Source organism: Perca fluviatilis, chromosome 21, assembly GCF_010015445.1.
Source record: "Perca fluviatilis chromosome 21, GENO_Pfluv_1.0, whole genome shotgun sequence".
NCBI classification, from domain to species: Eukaryota; Metazoa; Chordata; class Actinopteri; order Perciformes; family Percidae; genus Perca; species Perca fluviatilis.
Window position 1 is genome coordinate 32,096,877 of NC_053132.1, and position 18,219 is coordinate 32,115,095.

Genomic DNA, 18,219 nt, shown 5'->3' on the forward strand with positions numbered 1-18,219 from the left:
CCTTTTCATCTGTATCTTGTTTTGTTCTAATTGTTTTGTTTGCTCGTTTTGTTTTGTTATGTTTTTATAATCTACCCTGCCCTGTAAAGCGAACTTTGAGTCCATGAAAAGCCATATATAATTCCAATTTATTATTATTATTATTATTATTATTATTATTATTATAATTATTATATATATATATATATATAATTATAATAATAATAATAATAATATATAATAATATATATATATATATATATATATATATATAAAATGCAATCAAAATATATTGAAACCTTCATGGGCTTCAAACTAACCAGAAACTGCTATATGAGAACTAATAGCAATGCAAGACTCCTAGTGTAATTCCCATGGATGTATTCTGTTGTACACCAAATTGCAATATTCAGAACTACGTTTCCCATGATCCACTTTGGAGGATCGACCGTAAACAGGAGAAAGCGGAAACAAAAGAGGTTTTATAAAAACACAAACACATACCCGGTTGTCGAAGTACTCAGGGAATAAACTACAGCCATTTGGTTCGTCAACAATAATAGTGAAATTTAAATAAAGAGCGAGTCGACGACAGTTGAGGAGCAAACTGCATCTACATGGCACTGAAAAGAATACAGAAGGTAAATTTGACTGGCTAGCTATGGTTGCCAGCTAATGGTAGCTAACTGGCCCAGAGTTCATTTCTATAAAAGGTTTAATAACGATTTAAACGCTACCCCCGCTTCAGAGCAACTTCTGACTAACTACGTAACATTTTTGGAAATGATTTGTTTGTTGACACCTCCCAGAACAGATACAGCAGCCAGTGACAACTTCAAAGTTTCGTGCTAGCTTGCTAACAACTAGTCGGGCTACTTCCATGTTAATCTGTCACTATTTTCGAAGCCGTCACTATTGTGTGTTCTCTAATGTTATCTAACTTGTCTAAGTAACCGGACAACAGCCCTGTTGTACTTGAACTGTACATCTTAACGGTAGACAAATTATGCAGTGACAAGGAAAGTGCTTCTCAACACACAATGCCATTTATTCCTTACGGTTTCTCCGTTTTAATGATGTAACGTTACCCCTGCTATTTAGTTAGCTTAACAGCCTTAGTAGAATACTAGATGTGGATAAAGGCTCAGCGTCAGGTATCTCTAAACTACCACAAGTCCTCATGAAGGACAGAATTTGAATTGGGAAATAGGAACTTCTGATGTGATGAAACACAAGTGATTTTGCTTAATTGTGTGCACTTCATGAAATCTTTAACATAGGTATAGCTCCTCCTAGGGAAGATCTCGAAGGCTCTTCTCCCTTATGCCACTCCTTGCAACCAGGAAGTAACCTGATGGGAGGAGGGCTGAAGGAAAGTACAAAGCTTTTTGGGACAAGTTATTTGCCATTGAAACATCGAGAAGGGATGTCTGCTATTCGGTGATGTGGAAAACTGATGCAGGCCAATATCCCTATGTAGCTAATACATTTTTTTTTTAGCAACCACACCCAAATAATTGTGCACCCTTTACCCTGCTACTGGGGCTGCTGATGTTTGTTAATAAGTGACAGACCAAATATATATTGAAACTTTTATCTTAACAATTTCTTTCTTTGTAAATGCTTTGTGGTGGCATATTGGTTACATCACAATGAAGTTATTTATCCAAAACTGAAAGTGAAAAATGTCCCGCTCAGGGATTAGGGGTGATTATTGTTGACACCAGCAACCTCAGTACAGATACCTTACCTTGCTGAATCCGTTCTTCTACAAAACACATTTTTTCTTGTTCACAAAATAAGCCAAAGATCTTAAATGTATTAGGCTACTTTTCATGTTGTTTTAAAGGGGCACTCCAACTTTATACTTGAAGTTTAGTGCTAAGCATGACTAGTAAACTACTCAGCCTGTGATAACAGTTTGATATCTGCTATGGCTCTGGAGAAGCTTTCTAACATTTGAGAAAATAACCCAAATGAGTTGTCAGGGAGATCTCAGTTTAGGCTTGGAAATAATAACAGCAAGCCTGTCTGAAAAACTAGGGTTGTGGAAAGACGTGGATATTTACCAGGCAAGGTCTGCTGGAGTACACCTTTTAACACATTGGTGGCACTAACCTCAGTTGGAAGAAGAGAGAAGGTAGTGGAGAAAAAGAACCAATTCTATTTACATGAAAGTTAACCTTGGAACCTGTAATTTGACACACAAAAAAAAAATCTTAACTCAGGGTCCGCTTACTGCTCAATCCATTAAGGAATACCTTGAGATGTCGTGGAGAGGACCAGTCAAAGCTGACCTTGAGTTAGGATTGTTTTTTGTCAAATATTTTTTCGTTATCTGATAACTTTCCTGGAAAACCTCATCTGGTACACATGATGAAGTCTTTAGTTTTGTGTTAAAGAGAGAAACAAAACGGACAGATATAAGCGAGTGTCACTTAGAGAAACTCAAACGTTAATCATCAAAAAATCACAGTAGTGCCCAAAAGGTTTGATTCAGATGTGCTCTCAAGCTGTTACTAAAGTTTAAAAAAAAAAATATTATTACATTTGATCAATACCTGTTCAGCTAAATAACTAACAGGAGTATTTTTTGCTGCATTGAGCAGGAGCTGCATGACCTGCAGAGAGACCCACCAGCACAGTGCTCTGCTGGCCCTGTGGGGGAAGACTGTGAGTACACATGCACATTTCATGTCCTGAGTGCTCCCACTGCCTGTTGGCACTTTTTATGGTTAATGTGTGTAAATGCCCAAAATGTATTTCGCAAAAGAAAATGTTTCTCGCCGACTTACATAAAATAAACAAAGAAGGGAATTGTAGAAACAGACTTTGTCCTAGAAATAGAAACGACAGCATGGACGTTTTTTAAGATGATGGCATTTCAGTTGTTGGGCCTTGCATAGTTAAGGGAGAAAGAGGGGTTCCAGATTCCAGTCCAGATTACATAGGTAGCGGAGCCACCACTTAGCTTTGTCAACAACTAGCCTACTTCAAGTGTAGTGAAAATGTCAGATGTTACAAATACCCATCATTCTAGCCATTGTTGGGAAATTCTGCAATACTTTTAGTGGGACTGCAGGTACACAGTGAAGTTCTCTGCCTGCAGGTATCATAACTTAGATTTTTTTGTACAGAGGTTTGAGTGTTTTTGGAAAAGGCAAAAAAATGACACCAATATAGTACACCATGCACACCACTAGAGGTATTCACTACATGTACTAACAAATCCTAATAAATGAATCTTTAAATGGTTCTGACTATACAGAATCGCCATTGTAACTGACCAAACTGCTTTTAGCAATGTGACTGAAAGCACCTTTGTCAGCTGTGATTTACAGTATGTTATTTCCTTATTAAAAGACCACTAAAGCCACAGACACGTTAATAATAGGCTACTGACCCATTCACCTTATGTATAGTGCTTGTATAGGCTAATTTTGTACTAAACTGAGCATAATAGCTTGGACCATAAACAGACTGAATGTACTACTGAACTGAAGAAAGTTAGCACTGAATGTCGCCGCCCCGGGGCGGAGATGCGTTCTCTTATTGTCGTACAATTACCTCTTAATCGTGAGCCGTTCACCTACTGTTTTACGTACTAAAATATCTGAGCCGTGATGCATTCATTTACTGAGGTATGTACTGATGTGCATTTCAACAGTGATGCGAGCACTACGCTTAGACAAATATGCGAATGAAATCCATAGTCAGTGACTGCGAATCTTTGAACAGAACTGAAACAAGTCATTCAAATTAGCAAAGCGATTGGTGATTTCCACCTCAGCGAGAAGACTCCAAAGCTTGACAGTCCTGCTGTGCCTATTTGCAGTTGCAAAGCTATGATTGGACAATCATTTTCAATGTGACAATCAATTTGGGTGAGGGGTTTTCCAAAAGGTCAAGTATGAGGCATTCCTTGTGGGGATATACAGTATGATTTCAACGATTACATTTTATAAAATAAGTACTGAAAAATAGAGTGAATATTTTAATTAATACAATAAAAATTACTTCTTACAAATTTAATAGTATCATTTATTACCTTCACTACTCATTTTGAAGAATGGCTGATTGTTGAAACTACTTATTATAAATCTACAAGATTACGGGTTTTTTTTTTGTTTATAACTTAAATTTTATGTAGGTAAAGTTCAGGGCAATACTTTAAGGCACGTAACCCCTGCAGTTGGTTTGGTTAGCTTTTTAAATAATCGAGGCAAAGACAGTAATCTGGGAAGGTAATGGCTGTTGTTAGTATGGCTGTGGCTTCACAGGTACCTAACATCAGGGAAAGCTGGGTAGAGGTATGAGCTTCTTAAGACACAGTGCGTTGTAACTGATGGATGATGGCTGATGAACATTGTGTCTGTGATGTGTACAGCTTACCTTTTCCTGTGTCTCTCTCTCTCTCTCTCTCTCTCTTCCCCTTAATTGCTTTTAGTGTTTCATTGGCAAGCAACCATAATGGGTCCGGTGAGTATCACACCATCACTTAAGGCTTTCAGTCCTCCCATACATACTCCTGTGGTTGTACTACATTATGGTCTCTTAGTAGCTATTGGGACTAGTGGGGATTTGTTTGGTCCACTATAGCACTTTGTTTCAATTGTTTTGCATCCCCTTGTATTACTTTGGCTCAATTTTGACCAAAAACCAGATGTCGATATTGCCGTGATATTGTAGGGATGACTTTTGGTGCTTTAACAAAAAATATACACAATGACATTTTAGATAAATAACCATCAATAATATGGAAATAATGACTAAGTGGGTAAAGGCAAATAACCGAACAGCTAGAACAGTCTGGTAAGTTCACAAAATCACTTTACTGTAAAGCAGACTGTAAAACCATGAAAAGACATGTCATATCACGATATTCCATTATCCAAAATTTAAGACGATATCTAGTCTCATATATCGATGTCGATATAATATTAATATATAATGCCCAGCCCTACTTTGAACTTGAAAGTACACTTTTTATATTAAGGTGCCATATAACACTCACTTTTAGGTTCAAACTTTTATTTTGGGTTTCTACTAGAACATGTTTACATGCTTTAATGTTCAAAAACACATTATTTTGTCCCTGTCCTCAATGAAAGTGACTGTAATGTGCTTATTGTCACTCATTGGTTTCAGCTGAATGCTTTGTGTGAAATGTTTTACTGACAGCAATGTCTCACACATGTCTTTATATCAGGGTGACAGTCCTTACCAAGGAGGAGTATTCTTTCTCACAATCCACTTCCCCACCGACTACCCATTCAAGCCACCGAAGGTATGAGCTGGTTTGATTACTTAAAGCTTTGACCTGTCATACTGTGGAATTTATTGTGGTCGTTGTGCAATCAGAAAACCCTCTCCTGTCTCATAAATTATGTAAGGAATAATACCTGACAAGTTGTAGATTCCGTGATTGTAATGGATGCCTGTTCTCAAGAACAAGCAGTTGGTGGATCACACAAACCTGTGTGACTGTTCTTTTATTTCTTTATTTTTATTTTTTTACAGGTAGCATTTACAACTAAGATTTATCACCCGAATATAAACAGCAATGGGAGTATCTGTTTGGACATTCTACGGTCACAGTGGTCTCCAGCACTAACAGTGTCTAAAGGTAATTACAGCCTCCTGTTGCTTTCACTGTGTCAACTGTAACTGCAACAGCAACTCCACTGTCATTATTATATTATATTATATATATATATATATATATATATATATATATATATATATATATATATATATATTATATATATATATCTATCTATCTCTCGGCCGGCAATGTAGCTACTAGTGTATAGTATATATAATATAAGGTGTTATGGGTCCTGAGCGTGGTCCCATATGAACAGATTATGCTGGAAAAACCTTCACAAGCCTAAACTGAAGCAACTTGAGCTGTACCACTTGACTGTATTATTTACAAAGAAAATATGTCTTGGTCGATTCACATACTAAACATTGTGCCACATATTATCAATACTGTTGCAGGCAGTGGGCCTAATTGCTAGCTAACCACTGCTAAGAACGAAATCCAGCACATAGACCAGACCTTAGGAGACGGCATTGACACGTGAAACTGGTGATTTAACGTTTAGGTTTTAAACAGTAAAGTGATTCAAATTCAGTGCCCATGACACTATTTCCAAGCTACTGTAGCTGTCCATATTCCACGGGACCTTCGTGAGCGCGGTTTGAATGGGAGGCTTTGATCTCTGTTTTTCACTCTGCCTGAGGAGAAAATGCTGTACTCGCTCTCTCTCGATCTACTCTCTTCCTTGATCAACATGATACTTTTCATAGACTCTTCAATGCACAAATGTCACAATGTTTGCTTCTTGTTTCTATTGTGGAAATAACTAATGAATGCAGTGCTGTTCAGAATTTAAATCTTTAGTTTTGTACAGCATACCTTCCCCTCCCACTTCCCAGTCTATGCTGACACAGGACACAGAACTCATCGCTCCTGGTGACTACAAGTAGGGATATATCTGGGGTAGGCTCATTTTAAACATCCTTTATCTACATGTTAACTAATGTGATCTTTTTTAAATTCCTCTTCATTCCAGTTTTATTGTCCATATGTTCATTGCTTTGTGATCCAAACCCAGACGACCCCTTAGTTCCAGACATAGCTCACATGTACAAGAACGACAAAGACAAGTGAGTGATGGTGCTTTATTGTCCAGTAATATCAATATCAACATCAGCTCAGGACATGTGTGTACCTGATGTTGTCAGTTATCATCAACCAACTCTATTCTTTTCTATCCTCAGATACAACAAACTAGCAAAAGATTGGACCCAAAAGTATGCCATGTAAAGAAAAAGAAAGATGAAGAAAAACATGCTGAGAACTTTTCCTTTTTTTTTTTTATGTCACAACACACTGTAAATTATAGTATGGAATCATTACGTAATCTTAGATAATTTTCATTCAAACAACTGTTATTAACATGATAATTAATCTGAGACCATGACATACATTCTTTGTTTTTATATGGAAGCAGAAGGTTTTACTTTGAGCAGAAGGGAAATATTGCCTATTGGCATTTCATAGATACCGTGATATTTCAAAGTTTGGTATGTTGTTTGTTTTTGTATCAAGGAAATTTTATTTATGAGTTTATTACAAATTGCTTCAAAGCATTCTTCCTTTTTGAAGTAAAACTAGTGGATTGTAGGTCATAAATCCCAATGTATGCCATTCAGCAATAAGCCTTTTTTATTTTTTAAAGGAGCTGAGTAATAGTGCAGCAGAAGAATAGCATACATGTTAGACAAGCTGCTCCATAACTGGAAAAACCCAGGTTCAGTCCCTGCTGCGCTCATCAGCAGCCTGCAAGGAAACGCAGTGAACCATGGAAATGTGGAAGGGTGAATGCCAAATATGTAAGCCCCTTATTCTGACACATTTTCAGTGGGTGATGGAGTTTTTTATTTTTTTTTTTTATAGTTCTTTTGCATCTTGTAGCAGACCAAGTGGAATGAAACAATGTACTGTTGCAGTTTCCCTGAAAATGGGAGCAATTACAAGTCAAGGCACCTAGTACTGTCTTTTTATTATAATTGTTATTAATTGTATAGTATAACATTTTTTTCATTTAGAATGATCACAATGTAAATCTGTCATTAAAAGTATGTACTCTTTTCCCCTGAGATTAGCAGTGATGTTGGCTTTTTGGTTGGATTTACACAGGCACAAAAATTAGATTTTTAACCATGAAACCTGTACCTAAGGTTTAATGTGTTCTGTTTGACCTAGTCTGTCTGTATATCTATCTATGCTATAGAAATGGTAAAAATCCCATTTTCTGTTCCTGTGTAAGCAGTCTCACTTGTGTCTTTGAGGCCTGTGTGGCACCTTTTGTACTGAATTAAAGAATGGTGCAGTTTTTATCATGACTTTATGGTTTTTATCAGTGTTGATTGAACAGTGTTGATCTGTGGCAGGCAGTTTGTATTTTGCAATATTGTTGTGTTGACATGGTCTAATTTAGTGGTCATATTGTTTTGTATTAATATGGTTAGGTCAGTTGTAATTATGGTAGCCAGCATTTAATGGTACATGGGAGAAAGCCTCCAGTTTCTTTATTCCAAAATAATACCTGGCCCCACATTTGATATGTGGTTCTTTAATTAAATCCAAACTAATTTAGTAATATGTAATATTTAAGCACAAATATGAAATAATGGTTTTACAACTTAATTTTGACACAGTCTCAAGATCAGGCAGCAAAATGTTTTTAATTGCATATAGGTTAATTGGGTAGCCAGAGCGGACTGCATTAACAACACACAATGTGGTGGGACAATTCCAGTAAAACAATGTATTACCCACATACAGTTGAAAATGGGGGTTAACCCTTATGTTGTCTTTGGGTCAAATTTGACCCGTTGTCTAAATGTAATATCAGTAATATAATAATAAATGTCAGTAATATGAGTTTCTTTTTAACTACCTAATTGTGATTACCCAAAAATATAACATGGATGATTCCATACAACATGCTTCGCAAGTACAACAAAAATCTATGTTTTCATTGAATTTTGTGTGTTTTGTTAAATTTTTTAGCATTTGAAAAAAACTCGACTGAATGTTGACATATGCCATTCTGTGATTATCCTTGCTTTAATATTAGTTAAAAAAATTCATAATTTCTGCTTTTTAACTCAAGAATAAGTTATAATTTCCTATATAAACCTATAAATGAGGTTTATTGACCATGAATTCCAAAAATAAGTGTAAATCTAGTAATGAGTTTGTGTTGTGTTTATACATGGTAGTGAAAAGAAGCGTTAAACGTCAAAGTGCCAAAAACCCAGGAGGACTATGCATGGTCGAATAGAAGACAACACAAGGGTTAACAGTGAATACAGAGATTGTGTATTTACAATAAAGAGCCTATTCAAAAATCTCTCAATTAATAAGAATTAATTGATGTCTGCACGTGATTTGTGTGACATTCAATTTCTCCATTTTCTTAGTCGTAAGGGTTTAACATTGTGAGGTAGACTTAACTGAGAGCTAACAGATGCTAATGAATGATTTTTTTAACTAAAATGGATCAGCTTGTCTAATTCAAGTTTTGTTCCTACTTTTGACATATGTACACAAGCTCTTGCTGCTCATAGAGTTAGATGTCACTATAAATCTACAGCCATTGTGTGTATTAGGATGTGTATGACTATTATATTACTGTGTTACGAGTGGTTGTGTGTTTTATGTTTCCTTGATAGTTTTGTTACTGTTTTTGTTAATAATTTCATATTTTTTTCACATGAACAAGGCTGGGTTACAGACCACGCAAAGAGGGCAGCTGCCTAAGGGCCACTGACACTGAAGGCCTCATGGTCCTGTGTGGCAATTGTTTGTGTTAGTTTGATTAATTATATTAATTAGTGACACACAATGTAGGCTAAACAGAAATATAGGCCTTAACTTAAGGTGGCTCCTTCATTTGTGCCCTGGTGCCTGTGGGTTCATCCAGTCCTTAAAATGATCTCATACCTGGTTCAGTGATTAGTATATTCCTAGATTACGCGATAGGCGAATTTAAGAACATTTGAGAAGATACCCTTCCTCACTGTATAAAATAAGATGTTTTGCTACTGCATAACGACATAACTGTCGTTTGTAACACTTCAGAGTCTAAAGCGCAATCTAACAGAAGTTTATGGCAACAATGTAGCCAACAGTCACAAGTCCACATGACGATGGCCCCCCCTGTTGGCTATCCGCTCTACTGTAACAACGTCTCAGTGTGTTGTGTGCACAAGGAGAATCTCCATGTAGTGCAAGAAAACCTTCTAAAAATCATTTTATCCCAGATATTTCTGTTAAAACTTCTGCTTCTGCAGGTTCGTACCGGTTCGAAAAAACCGAACAGGATTTATGCGGAAACGGAACTATAGGCTGCTTCTGTCTTTGACCTTTACCCACAATCCACCGGGGGAGACTTAAGGCGCCTTTCGCAGCCCATGCATGTCAACAAGGAGGAGGAGAAGAGGCTCGGCTTCAATAAGAACAATCTAATGCGTGAATATAATAACACGTTGCTTTTGCGGGACAATACTTGTGTCTTCCATTCCTCCGCTTAACGTCATTTACGTGCATTTACTCCGACATGGCTCCGTTTAGCTTCATGACAGCAAGTGCTAGCTGGTTGGCTAAGTCCTTCAGTGTTCTCTCCTGCACAAGCACTCTGGCAAGGTAGCTAACCTCAAGTTACTTTACTATGTTAGCTCAAGTTGTGGTCTAGTTGTAGAGCACAGTTAGCAAGCTAGCTTTAGCTTGCTCTCTTGGCAATCCGCATAACGTTACTGTAACGTTACGTTTTTATCATTAAAATGACAATCATTAGGTAGTATTAGGATATGTGTGTGGTAAATAAGAGAGTTAATTACTCTATGACCCTCAGTCAACAAACGTGCTGGCATATTGATTGTTTTTACGTTCATTTCAATAACCAAAGTGAGGAGCTTTTCGTGAGTTAATATTAGCATGTATATTATATATACATGCTAATATATGGATACATTAAATTGAGACTAATGTACTTGTCGTTAGGTTAGGGCTAGAAGTGAAAGAATAATTCTCTAACGTGCAGCAGTTTTACGCCTTCTGCAGTTTAATGCTGTCTGGCTTTTTGTAATAGAGTTATGACTCGAGGCCATAACATACAGATGGTCCAGTAAGCAATACTTTACGTGAATAAAACCGATCTCTCCATCCACCATTATTGAAAGAAGTTCTGCTTTGGTTTGTGGTATATATATTATGAATTAAGGTATACTGCGCAGTTTAGTGTCCCAAATACCCCATACAATGTCCTTAATTAATTATGAATCTACTAAACCACCTGTTCTATACCTTACCCTACCCCTAGCCTTAACCTGTCTCAAATTAGACCCTCATCCTCTGGGATGCTCAGTCACAGTTTTTGGAAAATAATTTGTGACACTAAACCGCAGTAAGCCCAGAATTAATTAGTTGTGTTAAAAAAAATAAAAAAATAAATTAAAAAAAAGGCTTTTGGACTGCAACTACTTTTTGATATTATTATATGTATGTTACTATTGAGTATGTACCACCATGTAAATTGCAGCATGTATCTGGGATCAATAAAGTATTATCATGATATCATATTTCTGTGTGTGCGTGTACGTGAATGCTGTAGGTGTACCAGTATCCCCCCAGCTGCATACATCAACTCAGTAAAATGGCTGACCTCTCAGGCCAGCGGGCCCCCGAAGAGACCTCTAAACGGATACATGAGATATGTTCTGCAACAGCAGCCAGTCATGACCAGACACAACCCAGGTAAAATATGCAACACTTGATACTTCTACAGAAGGCATCCCAAGTTATTGATTTCATAAACTTGATGCAATGGCTTGGCAGTAACAGCTTGTGGTACAATAAGCAGTGTGAGTAGGTAAGTCAAGGACTCAAATGCTACATTTCTGTCATCAATGATCATCATATAATTGCTGCTCACAGACATCAAATCAGTGGATATCATCAGGAAAATCGCCCAGCAGTGGAGAACGTTGAGCCCTGAACAGAAACAGGTATTTCACTCCTTTACTTGTTAAACCGTATAAACTGTATACCTTTTCAAGTTTTTAATAGTGCCTTGAATTTTTTAAATTGTAGAATAAAGCAGTGGTCAGAAGTGGCAAATTATCTCTGTGATACTAATTCATTGTAAAACACATACCCTTTATCTTCTTTTTTTGTCTCTTTACCCTTGTAGCCTTTTCAGGAAGCCTCTCTACGGGCCAGGGAGCAGTTTAAGTTGGACTTCCAGCGCTACCAGGCCCAGCTGACCCCAGCACAGATCCAGCAACAAGCCGTGGAGAAGAGGCAGAGGATGGCCAAGAGGAAGGCCATCCGCAAAAAGAGGGTAAGAGAGATAGTAGTAGATAGGGACCAGGGAAAGGCCGGGGTGCTATATTGTCAAGAGCTTCAAGATAGATTATCATTTATGTGCTCTTTGAAACACATCTTAAGACTTGATATTCAAACTATCTAAAAGTTTAACTGTGCTGACAGTATATTGTCCTATGACACACTGTAGCACTGCAGGGTGCACACAACCAGAGGTTTGAATGTAGGGCTTACCATGGGAGTGACACATGAACTGGAATAGCCTCAATCAGCAATCTGCGTATGAAACCTTATTATATCACCTGTTGTCGTCACGTCGTTGAACAACACACGTGCCTCTTCTGTGTGCTCGTGTGTGATCCAGGAGTTGACCAACCTGGGGAAGCCCAAGCGTCCTCGCTCTCCGTTCAACATATTCATGTCGGAGCACTTTGAGGAGGCCAGAGGAACCACCACACAGGTCAGTAACCACAGCACCATGACTTGACATTTAACGGGTCAGTTCCGATTTTTTGACATTAGGTGTAGTAGCAATTATTTAATAAATTAGAAACTTTCAACATAATCCTCAGTAACAGAGAGTCAGATAGTGTTGGTGGGGGGGGACTCAGTGGTGAGTGAAACCGGATTAGAACGCGAATTTCAGTTCCGACTGAAATATTTCCGCGCTATTCCCCCGACATGCTACTCTACAATCCCTGCTGATAGACGGCTTTTTGTACACGCTCTGAAACGGACGTAAAAATATCACACTTTCTCTGTATTCTACCGTTAGCTAGCTACCGTAAATGTGGTCTACTTTTAAAATGGCATATTTTCCCTCTGGGCTCACCAAAACAGACGTGAAAGCATATTAACCATTCACTGACTGCACGTGATCGCTAGTAAACATTTAACACTTACTCTGCTAGTCTATCGTTCAGGACAAGAGCCTGTAGCCTGGTGGTGGGGGAGGCCTCCCCAAATTGCCTGCCCTTTCAAACTCCTACCTGTGTGTGTACAGACCTCTTGGACACCGTCTGAGAGAGTTTTCTCCTGTGCAGTAGGCCTACATGCCATAAGTCAGGAGAGGTGGAGTATCTTGCCAGAGAAGGCAAATATGGTCATTTTTCTGCAAAAGAACTGTTAAAGTTTGAAGCTGGTTGGCATACCAACTCAACATTTATTTTGTTGTTACTTGTTAATACTGTTATTTGTTAAATTATTGTAGTTGTGTGTTAGGTGACTTAGGTTCACTTATTATATATTTAAGTACTTTAAAACGTTAATATATTGTTAAATAGAAATAATTTTCAATTAAAAAAAAAAACTCCATAAAAAGCCTTTCTTTTATGTCATTTTTCAGTTTTTCAAGAATCGGTTTAGGAATCGGAATCGTTTTAAAAGTACCGGTTCAGCATCGGAATCGTAAAAGTACAAACGGTACCCAACCCTAATCTGTTATCAGGCAAATAAAACACTGATACATATATTCTGCAAACTTCCAAAAAAATGACCCGATAATCAGCCAGGCCCAATAATCAGTCCATCACTAATACTCACAGGTAGTAATAGTGATGGACTGGTCTGCCAGGGACTGGTCAGACCAAAATGAGTTGCACGTGTCATGTCATAGAACGAAAACATTTAAATCTGAGACACAACATCAAAATGACTCTACAAAATAAACTTGTATAAACAGAACTGTTTGTACTGTAATTAGCGGATCATTTGTTGTAGACTTTTTGTACATATGTAAATTCCAGAGACCTTTCGTTAGTGGGAGGGAAACACTTTATACTGAAATTAACAAAAATAATAAAAATATGAATATTCTCCGTATTGTTTCAACATGATGTTTTAGGAAAATGCCTCCGGGTCTTAAAGCAGACTGCTGTCTATCCTATGTTGCATCCCGAAGTATATCATCACCTATAATAGAATGTATCTTTTCATCCATCTTTTTGACTGTCACTCCCCCTTTCAGCAAGCCTTTTAGGTATCTAACCCATTTTTTGGGGGGCCATCTAATACCACCATTGCCACAAATGTCTTTCTGACTTCGTCTGCAGATTTGTTTTCTTCTTATTTTATAAGATGATTTTTTGGGGCGTATTTTCATATTTATTGGATAGTTGCTAGAGAAGAGGCAGACTGGAACCAGGGGAGTGAGAGAGGGGCATGACATGCAACAAAGCTCCCTGGCTGGGATGACCTGCAGCTGCTAAGCCTCTATTATGATGGACAGGTCGGCGTGTAGCCATGACCCTAAAGCATCCCCTGCTTTATCGTCCGTTTTAATATAAACGGGACCATAATTTACAAAATGTACATCAAGCTGTATTGAAAAAGACAAGAAACTAGCGATTGAGACCATAAACACATTTTGATGTTTACTGAGGTATGAAAACTATGTGAGAAGTAGGCTGATTTTTCCATTGACTAGAAACAGGCTTCTTTTTGCAACCAGTGGAGTCGCCCCCTGCTGGACTTTAGATAGAATGCCAGTTAAGGCATGGGCTTCACTTTTAAGCTTTTTATGGAAACGTGTGATTATATGCTTGTATCACAAAATTCCCATGGCTTTGCACACTAGTCAGTGATATAATGTTTCTGCCAATGCTGTTCATTTAGGCAAAGATGAAGTCACTGATGGAGGACTGGAGGAATCTCTTCAGTCATCAGAAACAGGTTGGCCAAACAATCATTGCATATCCCCTATTTTTAATTAGGCCTTCATGCCGCTGCACATATGAAACAATAAATTCAGTGTTGTGTGCAGTATTCACATATTCTATATGTTTATTCTACATCTCAGGTCTACACACAGCTGGCCGAGGATGACAAAATTCGCTATAAAAATGAGATGAAGTCGTGGGAAGACCACATGATGGATATTGGACGAGAAGACCTGATCCGAGAGCAGACCCTGTCTACCAAGAAAAAACCTGCTGCTAAAACTGTAGCGGCCAAGAAAGGAACGAAGAAAGCTAAAGCAGTGAAGAAGGCCACTGCCACAGGGAAGTCCAAAACAACTGGGAAGACAACAAAAAGTAGCTCTGTGAAAACGGTCAGGACTACCAAGAAGACATAAGATGTGTTTATCGTCACATCTAGAGTAGAGGGAAAAAGAGTCGTGATGGTAACTGACGACAGTTCTGATGACCCAGGGCTGTGCTCGGCTTGTTTTTTTCCCTCAAACTTCAAAGTCACTGTTGTCTTTCTTGTTAGCTTCTTAGGTTCAACAGGGCAAATCTTTTACAGCATTCAGACAGATGAAGATCATTTCACAATAACCTTATTATCACCTTTGTTCTGTGAAAACTACATCAAATATTACATTTTACAAGAACAATGTGATCTTATTGTCGCTCTCTACAAACACACCCTGGTTTTGATTGGTCGGTTGAATCCATCTAAATGATGTAAAGTGGGATTTTTCCAAGCTAAGAAAGTGAGTTAGTTGATGAAATGTAATGTTTTCAGAAGCTTTGACATTTGAATTAAGTGTTAAAGTGATAATAGGCACGGATACTGAGGTTAAACGGTTTTATTGCCCTGAGTGTAACCGCAATATGTTTTAGGGGAATAGAAGGGTTACTGTTGTTGTCCCCAAAATCTAGAATGACAGCCCCTTTATCCTTAACAAAGGGTATGTCACCTGTGGAAGTGTGCTGCCCTTACTGCAGCTTGTTGGCCAGTTCTCAGTAAGTTGAGAAAGTTCCATTGGTTCAAATTCCCAGACACCACTTCCTCTAAGGAGCAGACCGTGTCCTGGTTCCCCTGAATGCAACCTGACTGAATTTGTTGTTTCATTGCTGTTGTTGACTTAGTCAAACATTGTACAGTCGCAACCTCAAACTGTGAAATACTGCTATTTGTCATTTATGGCAAAAGTAACATTATTGACTGACATGTTGGTTTTCTAAACACCAAAAGTTCCAAATGATGCATTGTTGCAGTTGAGCTTTATATGAGATGCTTTTTGTTCTGTTAACTGCTGTAAAAAAAAAAAAAAGCTGTTTATAATAAAATAAGCTTTTTCTCCCACAGCGCCTTCATCCAAATGATTATGTTTTGGTGGCATAAAGGATCTTCCCACCCTCAGATGACAACTGCAAAATACTAGTTTGTTCTGATTTCACCGTATGAAGTCGATCATCAGCAGCTCAGTTGTGTCAAACATTTTATGTGGAAATTCAGCCAATGTCGTTTAACAGTCCTAAAATCCAGATTCTTTTTGGTCTTCATATTTGTAATGAAAACACCTGTTAATTATGAAGAACGTACTTTCAGTATTGACAGTTTATTTTGCTTCTACAGTAGAATGTATTTAGTGCTACCATTTTCAGACCGCATTACCAATGGCATGTTTTCTTTGTAACGTGTATTTACTAAATAAAAATGTGCATACACCTTTCTACAAAATGACCTTTTTATGGTGTAAGAAGAACACACCGCACAAACACAGGGCCTGTTCTCTGTACTATGGGAGGCTTAAAGTTCAAATATGCTCATTTTCAGCAACGCTCCTCTGATCCTCCTACACCGTCTCTGCAGACGCTGAGCCTCCTTCACACTACACATTACTTCTGTTCATTACAACAGCTGTACATTTTCAGCTTTTCTCAGTCGCATTCCTCAGATCACAATTGACACTCTCAAAACTGCTTGTTCAACCTTCACATGATCTAGTCACTTATGCACAAGCAATGTATCATTGTTTTGGTCAAACTGCAATTGCTTTTGTACATGCAAGCAATTGATCATGTACAAGTGTCTGCTGTTTTTTACATGATCAATTGCTTATGTCATGTTGATTGTCTTACCCCCCCCCAAAACATATTGGCATAACTTCATTAAATATGTCTTCAAATGCAAAATTGGTTGAACATGGTTGTCATAATCGGTCAAGCAAGTTTTCCACCCAGTACGTTCCAATTGTTCTTACAGTGTTGTTGTGAATTTGTCCAGAATTGATGACTTGCTCTCCGGTGAGTCTTGACTTGCACTAATGAAGGGGATCGTGTGAAACATTAAATCAACTTCAATTGGCAAGCATATCTAAACAGCCCAACACAGTGTTCCCATTTCTGACAACGGAAGAACACAGAGGAATCAAACGGGGTCAACAGCCGGGAAGAAGAGGACTAGGGATGTGTGGTGGACGAGTAGGGAGGCAAAACAGAAGAAGAGTCCGACAGACTGGAGCGTCAGGAACTACTGGGATTGTCCAGATAGAAAGGTTTCCTGTGGTAACCTTTTCTATGTTGACATTTTTCTTTCTTTCTTTGTGCTATAAAATAGGTTTGTGGTTTTCTTTCTGAATCGCAATGACACTCATTTGTTGAAAAACCAAAAAATAAAAGCATAAATGTGAATCCTGTCCCAATCTCTTGCAATCCTAATGTCACATAAAGGAATGTGTGACTTTGTACTGTTGAAATTTTTAAATTATGTACAGAAAAGGTGAAGTCTTGTACATTTTCAATTATTGTCATCAAAACTGTAGCCACAGTGTACATCAGAAAATGGGTGGGTGGTGATGGTGCAGTGGATATGACCCATGCCTTTGGTGTGGGAGACCATGGTTCAATTCCCACTGCAAAACATCAACCATTGTGTCCCGGAGCAAGACACTTAACCGCTAGTTGCTCCAGAGGTGTGTGACCTCTGATATATATATAGCAATTGTAAGTTGCTTTGGATAAAAGCGTCAGCTAAATGAGATGTAATGTAATGTAAAAAATACCTAAAGAGTACAATTTGATATTGACAACACGACAAAGCTTTTTGACCAAACTAAGCCTCTTCTTTGTGAACACACACACAAGGACTCGACATTCTAAAGCCACTGGCATGTTCATTGACATAAAGATTTACTTTTGAGGAACGGACTAGAGATTTTAAGCAAGTTACAGGCTTTTACAGGTCATCCAATTGTGTGGTGCTGTTTGTAGTAATTCTACCAAAGTGACTGAGAAAAACTGTAAATGGATATTTTCTGCTTTGATTTCTGTTGCAGCTCCACTCTGTGGATGAATGGAGTATTGCAGCTTATTCCCACATATTTCTAAATAACAATCGAAGTTTAAAGTTATACTGAGGTATAAAGTTACCTCAGTATCACCAAAACCAGCCATTTCTCTTATTCTAACAGATACATACTTGCTGTTTAACAAACAGAAAGATCAAACCTGAACCCTGAATTGAATCAAGGCTTCACTAGAGTTTCTCAGCTGACTACAAACAGACTGCGTCTGGACTTTGTTGGAAAGTCAGCACCTTAATATTTAATTTTAGGATGTGTGATCCTGCTAGTTTTCACGTTACATGTCTAAACACATGAAGTCACC

At 37.9% G+C, this 18,219-nt stretch overlaps 2 protein-coding genes across 3 annotated transcripts; both read left to right on the forward strand.

Moving 5' to 3' along the window:
• Positions 1–422: 422 nt before the first annotated feature.
• On the forward strand, positions 423–7,896 carry LOC120551516 (ubiquitin-conjugating enzyme E2 D4-like). Its single transcript, XM_039789001.1, has 7 exons — positions 423–620; positions 2,589–2,652; positions 4,427–4,458; positions 5,189–5,266; positions 5,500–5,605; positions 6,561–6,654; positions 6,769–7,896. Exons 1-7 carry the CDS (start codon positions 597–599, stop codon positions 6,812–6,814), a joined length of 444 nt encoding a protein of 147 aa, XP_039644935.1. The 5' UTR covers positions 423–596; the 3' UTR covers positions 6,815–7,896.
• Positions 7,897–9,914: 2,018 nt separating this feature from the next.
• On the forward strand, positions 9,915–16,291 carry tfam (transcription factor A, mitochondrial). Of its 2 annotated transcripts, XM_039788199.1 has the most exons (7): positions 9,915–10,204; positions 11,172–11,314; positions 11,495–11,565; positions 11,751–11,900; positions 12,249–12,344; positions 14,498–14,554; positions 14,682–16,291. In XM_039788199.1, exons 1-7 carry the CDS (start codon positions 10,119–10,121, stop codon positions 14,955–14,957), a joined length of 879 nt encoding a protein of 292 aa, XP_039644133.1. In that variant the 5' UTR covers positions 9,915–10,118; the 3' UTR covers positions 14,958–16,291. The 2 variants fall into 2 exon arrangements, with proteins under 2 accessions (XP_039644133.1, XP_039644134.1); XM_039788200.1 differs by lacking the exon at positions 12,249–12,344.
• Positions 16,292–18,219: the final 1,928 nt, after the last annotated feature.

Excerpts from the sequence above, each read along its gene's own strand:
- tfam (XM_039788199.1), top strand. The coding sequence starts at position 10,119 with ATGGCTCCGTTTAGCTTCATGACAGCAAGTGCTAGCTGGTTGGCTAAG. Across the intron at positions 10,205-11,171 it reads TGCACAAGCACTCTGGCAAG|GTGTACCAGTATCCCCCCAG; the intron begins GTAGCTAACCTC and ends TGAATGCTGTAG. Across the intron at positions 11,315-11,494 it reads CATGACCAGACACAACCCAG|ACATCAAATCAGTGGATATC; the intron begins GTAAAATATGCA and ends TGCTGCTCACAG.
- LOC120551516 (XM_039789001.1), top strand. The coding sequence starts at position 597 with ATGGCACTGAAAAGAATACAGAAG. Across the intron at positions 4,459-5,188 it reads AAGCAACCATAATGGGTCCG|GGTGACAGTCCTTACCAAGG; the intron begins GTGAGTATCACA and ends TCTTTATATCAG. Across the intron at positions 5,606-6,560 it reads AGCACTAACAGTGTCTAAAG|TTTTATTGTCCATATGTTCA; the intron begins GTAATTACAGCC and ends TCTTCATTCCAG.